The sequence below is a fragment of the Strix uralensis genome, chromosome 27 (genome assembly GCF_047716275.1).
Source record: "Strix uralensis isolate ZFMK-TIS-50842 chromosome 27, bStrUra1, whole genome shotgun sequence".
Classification (NCBI taxonomy): domain Eukaryota; kingdom Metazoa; phylum Chordata; class Aves; order Strigiformes; family Strigidae; genus Strix; species Strix uralensis.
In genome coordinates, this window is record NC_133998.1 from 3,386,418 (window position 1) to 3,392,205 (window position 5,788).

Here is a 5,788-nt window from a genome sequence, read left to right on the forward strand (position 1 = left end):
AGGGGGGGGTGGGTGAGGGAGGTTTGTATAACCCAGCAAGCATAGAGGGGATTTTTAGGGGTGGGGACGGGGGGCACGGGGTGAAAGGGAAGAGATGTACGATTGGAATCGCACTGTTCTAGATAGGAGCTCCAGCAGCTCTGCACCTCATGTAAAGAGACACGTTTTGAATCTTTTAACCTAATCCGAAGGTAACGTAGAAATTGTGCGTAGTGAATCGTTTTAGTTGAGCAGAAGCCATGGGGAGGGGTGGGGAGGGCTCGAACCACAAACCTGTTGTATTTTTGAAGTGCAATAACTTGGTGTTTTTGAAGACTTAAAAGGGCTGCGCATTCCCTTTTCTTTGAGAAGGCTTTGTTTCTGGAGGCGGTGGCAGTGACCTGCAGGACAGCTGGACACCTGGCACGTGAGGAGGAGCGGGGTGGGGGCGAGGGGTGCTTGGGCCTTCGAGAAAATGCCAGGTGGGGGAATCTCAGTTTCTAGCCAACTACCTCGGTAAACTCCAATTCAGGTTTCTTTCAGTCACGAACCAGTGTGCGGCCCGGCACCGCGCTGCTGGCGGCACTGTTGGCAGGGTGTTGAGGACAGAGCCGAGGGACGATGCGTGGAGCCCTGCGACCACGTGTTAACAGCCTCTGGACTTTCCACTTCTCTGTTCAAGACTTTGGTCCCAGACCCAAAGCTACTGCTATGCTCTTGATGGCAAAATGTTGTTGCGTTTGAGTTTCCAAATGGTAACCTTTTTGACTTTGTCTTAGAGAATTTTTGTAATTAACTTTGCGTAAGCGGCTCTGCTCTTCCCACTAACGCCTCTGAACTCTGTTTTGCTTTGGACCTCGCTGACTTTTCTCATCCCTAGATGGGAATAAACGTTGGAAGGAAGCCGGCCCGTGCCTCTGCGCCCGCGGGGGACGGGTGGCCGAGCAGGAGCCGTGCGCCGTGCCCGATGTCGGGGGCACCGCTGCGGCCGGGGCAGCGTCCGGCTGCTGAACCGCGACCCCCCCCCCCCCCCCCACCCCGAGCTCTGGGCGAGGGGCGCTCGGTGCCGCTGGGCGCTGCCGGAGCCCGGTGTGGGGACAGCCCTGCCGGCACCCCAACCCCCTCTGCCTCCCCTCGGCCCTCGCCTCCCTGCAGCCGGGGCGGCGAAACGGCAGAACCGAAGCGGCGACGCTTTCCCCAGCGCTCGTCCTCTTGGAGACAAAGCGAAGCGCGGCCGAGCTCACGGCGACAGAAAAGCCACCAAGGTCCACCCAGAACTATTTTAAATCCTTGTTAGTGACTTGCCCAAAAGCAAAGAATTATCCTCTAAACGCTGTTGAGCAGGAAGCTTCGACCTGGCATGTTTGGAGGTTTCTTCTCCAAATTCTCCCCAGTCTCTCCCGCGTGTGGGGTGGGATCCCCGCACCCCCTGCCCAGCACGGGAGCGCGCGGGGCCCCGCCTCGGGCTGCAGCCGCTGGCAGAGGGAGCGTCCGGCTCTCCCAGCCCTTCCTGCCCATCTCTGTTTTGTCTCAGCAAATGAAAACTTGAAGGCAAAAGCGGGGGGGGGGGAATTAAAAAAAAAAAACAAACCCCACGCTTTCTCCCCAGGCATCTTGCGAGGGTGTCCCGGCCGGCAGCCGTGGGCAGGGGGGAGCGGGCAGCTCTTCCGCTGTTTCCAGTCTTGCTCGCACAGAGAAACTCTTTTTATTTGTATGACATAGGCTTTTCTTTTTCTTCTCTTTTTTTTTTTTTTTTTTTTTCTGTTTGCGTGTAAGCAATATGTTTTCAGGTTTAAATGGGGGCGGGGGCGGGAAAGGGGATTAAAACTAAAAAAAACCTGGGTAGAGCTCAAAAATTAAGTTTTACTGTATAAAGTTCTGTGGCTCGCATCCCTGGCTGCACAGTAGCTTTAGAGTCCAGTTTTTTTTCTAATATTTGTATTCTAATTTAATTGCTTTTAAATTTTCCAGGCCAAGCCACTGTTTGGAAACATCATGCTTCTGTTACTGCTTTCTGTTTGAGTTGGCCAGCTCTTCCTGTACATATGTTTTTTCTTATATCCTGTTTTTTTCTTTTTTTTGTAAAGAGAAGAGAAAAAACAAAAAGAAAATTATTTTTCTTTCCCTCAGTACACATTCTTCAAAGTTCAAATTATAGTGTTTGTTAAATAAAAAGAAAGATTTACATTTAATTCGGTGTTGGCTTGTTGGGATTTCTCCCCGGGGTCCTCAGCTCACCCCAAAATGAGCCTGGGGGGGTCTGGGTGTGGGGCAGGAGGGTCCCAGGGCAGCCTCTGGGATGGGGGGAGCAGTCGGACCCCCGAGAGTGAGGTGGGTGCGAGGGCCCCGTCCCCGCGGGCACCTCGGTGCCACTTCGAATTCCTCCACCTCCAGCGGATTAATCATTTTATTTATGAGGCTTAAAGGTCCAAATCCCACTAAACCCGGGGCTTTGCCAGATAAACAGCCTGCTTTGCGAAGGCAGCCCGTTTGTGAAAACACAATTAGCAAACCCTGTAATCTGCACTAATTACCGGCCCGGGCCAGGAGGTCTCCCCTGTGGCTGGCGCAGGGACCATGGGGGACACGGGGCCCGGGGGACGGCGCCCGCCCGGGGCCTCCTTCACCATCGAGTCCCTGCTGGCGGAGCGGGGTGAGGGGGGGCCCCTTTGCACCCCGTCTCCCCCCACCCACAGCCCCCCACCAGCCCCCCGGCCCCTGCCGGAGCCTGGGGACAAGCCGTCGCAGTCCTACATCGCCCTCATCTCCACCGCCATCCTCTCCTCCCCGGAGAAGAAGCTGCTGCTCTCTGACATCTACCAGTGGATCATGGACAACTACCCCTACTTCAAGAACAAGGTGAGGGGCTGCGATGCTGGAGCGGACCTGTTTTTGAGGGTTTTTTCCCCAGTTTTGGTGGTTTGGGGTGGGCAAACAGAACTGAGCCCAGGGTGCTGGTGTTGGTTGGGGGATGGGGCTGGGCTCGACTCACCCCATCTCTGCTGACCCCAATCCACCGGGATAACGCGTGTGCTGGCGTCTGGATCTCGGGACAGTTTCAAGCGGTGCCAGGGGGCCGGTTTCAACAGGCGGGTCAGGCGCTGTTCACTCTGGTGCCTACTGACGTCCTGGAGGTGCGTGGGGCGGGTGCGGCGGGGCTGTGGTGGCCACGGGCGGGCTGACGGTGCCTCTCGGCCCAGGAGAAGAGCTGGCGCAACAGCGTCCGCCACAACCTCTCCCTTAACGAGTGCTTCGTCAAAGCCGGCCGCAGCGACAACGGCAAAGGCCACTTCTGGGCCATCCACCCCGCCAACCTGGACGATTTCGCCAAAGGTGACTACCATCGCCGGCGGGCCCGGCGGCGCGTCCGCAGGTGAGCGGGGTGGGGTGGGGGACCCTGGGGGGGGCGGGTCGCAGAGGGGTTTGGGGCTCGGGGCTGACCCGGCTGCTCTGTTTCCCCTCGCAGGGTGAACGTCGGCTACTACCACCCCTACGCCCTGTACGGCCTCGGCTGCTGCTGCCCCTGCTGCCCCCCGGTGCCCCCCGGCCCCCCCCCTCGCCCTGCCTGCGCTGCCCCCCCTCGCCCTGCCCGCGGCCCCCCACTGCTGCCTGCCCGAGCGGCCACGCTGGGGCTGGGGACGGGTCCCTGCTCCACGTGGCTCCATCCCCCTCCTTCCCCGGCCCCCCTTCCTGTAGCCCCCCCCTGCTCAGGGCTGGGGGGGTGCCTAGATGGGGACCCCCAGAAAGTGGCAGGACCTGCTCAGGGACACTGGATGTCACTTGCCTTGTGCTGCCCCCCCACACCAAGCCAAGGGGTCAAATGTGTCCCCCCCATCACCAATGAATCCCGATGTGCCGGGACGGGGCCAGAGCCTGGGGTACACGACCCCCCCAACACCCCCCCTTGTCCCCACGCCCCAATGGGGACCCCCCACAGGGACCCCCCCACCTCCCCAGGGTCTGACCTCCACAGGGGACCTACCCCCATGTGTCCCCCCGTGGGGGTTGGCTCCATCCCAGCGGTGTCACCCGTGGGGAGGGGTCCCCACCCCCCCGTGGGCCCAGGCACATATGGGGCTTAGACCCTCCAGCGGCAGGCCCCTGCCCTAATTATTTTCTTACTAATTGTCCCTGACGCCCCTAATGAAAATCGCGGCTCCCAGGTGTTAAGTGGCATTAGGGCGTCTCGCTAAGAAAGACGAGTCGGCCACTAAATCCCGGGAGATAAACCCCCAAAGCTCTTCGTGCTCCTGAGAACTAGGAAGCTTATGACACAAATTAATCCGTTAACATTGGCCGTGCCCTCTGGGGGGGGGCACAAGGCTCGGGGGGGGCTCCGGGGGATGGCAGCGATGAGGGGGGAGCTGGAGGCCAGGCTGGGTCTTGCTCAGGGACAGGGTGGCAGAAGGATTTTTGGGGCTTGATTTGTGGGGTTCCCTCGGTGCCACCAGCGCTCCCCCCCCCCGCCTCAGTTTCCCTGTTTGCAGCTGGTCCCCACCCACGTCCCGGCCTCGCGGGGGGTCTGGGGGGGGGTGAACACCCCAAACCCCATCCCTGACGGCTCCTTAAACCGCGGCCATCTGGGTGCCGGCGTTTGCCCCGGCCCTAATCTGAGCCCAAACGGGATTAGGGCCCCGCGCCCCCCCCCCCTCGCCCCCCGCTCGCGCTTCAGCCCCCCACAAGCAGCTTAACGGGGCCGAGCTGCCCCCACAGGGCTGGATCCGGCCATGGGGGGACTGGGGGGACTGGGCAGACTGGGTGTGGTGGTGGGACTCCCACCCTTCGCCATTATTTTTCTGGGGGGGGGGGGGTTGCTCCGTTTGGGGAAACCGAGGCACAGCGACAGGCTGGGACTGGCACCCCACACCCCCAACCACCTCCCTGCAGCCCTGGGCACCCCCAAATCAGGGTTAACCCCCCCCCAACCCACCTGCCCTGCTCCATGCTGCCGCGGGTCACCCCTTCCAGCGCAGCCCCCCCCAGCCGGGGAACCCCCGCCGCATCCCCAAACCACCAAAAAAATGAAAAACAAAAACCCAAGAAAAAAACCCATCATAAACCAGCCCCAAAACAGAGGACACCCCCCGCCCCCCGCAGGGCTGTCGCCCTCGATAAGCTTTTCCACCTCCCAAGAAGACCAAATGGCTGCGTGTGTATTTTTAATATATAGTTTATTTTCTTTTTTTTTTTTAAAGCCCCCCCCCAAAGTGCAATTTTTATTATTTTAATTTTTTTTCTTTTTTTTTTTTTCCTCGTCTCCCACACTTTATAAAGAACTATCAAAGTTACAATCTATGGAATGTCTTTTCTGTGCTTTTTTTTTTTTTTTCCTCGCCTCGCTCCTTTACCCAGATATACCACAAAAGTAGTTTACACATAAAAACCGCTGAAACCTTGCGAGTGCTTTAGATAGAGAATCTCTTTAATAGATTATATATAAAGACGCAGAAAAAAAAAAAAAAAAAAAAAGGAAAAAAAAAGAAGAAAAAAAAAAAAAAAAGAAGTGGCCCCATCTCGAGCATCCTCGCTGGGTTCCCGGGCAGAGCTCGGGCTCACGCGTGACCCCCCCTGCCCCGGGAGAAGTTTAAGCTCTCGGTGTGTGTGTGTATATATATATATATATATATAATTTTTAGAAAAACACAACTTTAAACGCAGCATTTTGCTACTCAGTAGGGCCCCCCCCGGCTCCCTCCCCTAAGAAAGCTCCGTCCTGTGACGCTGTGGTGATTTACTCTTTTTAAAAAGTGTTCCTCTTTATTTAAATAAAACTTTTCTTAATAAATCGAAAATATAAATAGATACGATA

The 5,788-nt window shown here is 57.3% G+C and overlaps 1 protein-coding gene and 1 long non-coding RNA gene across 2 annotated transcripts; both read left to right on the top strand.

The window, feature by feature from the left end:
• The first annotated feature begins 82 nt into the window (after window positions 1–82).
• Window positions 83–2,171, top strand: LOC141935474 (uncharacterized). Its single transcript, XR_012626557.1, has 2 exons — window positions 83–734; window positions 1,951–2,171. It is a non-coding gene; the product is annotated as an uncharacterized LOC141935474 (long non-coding RNA).
• A 385-nt stretch (window positions 2,172–2,556) lies between these two features.
• On the top strand, window positions 2,557–4,224 carry LOC141935470 (uncharacterized). Its single transcript, XM_074851664.1, is given in 6 exon segments — window positions 2,557–2,838; window positions 3,180–3,352; window positions 3,446–3,802; window positions 3,804–3,967; window positions 4,019–4,078; window positions 4,081–4,224. Coding segments are annotated over 6 exon segments (1,128 nt in total). The 3' UTR covers window positions 4,173–4,224.
• The last annotated feature ends 1,564 nt before the right edge of the window (window positions 4,225–5,788 follow it).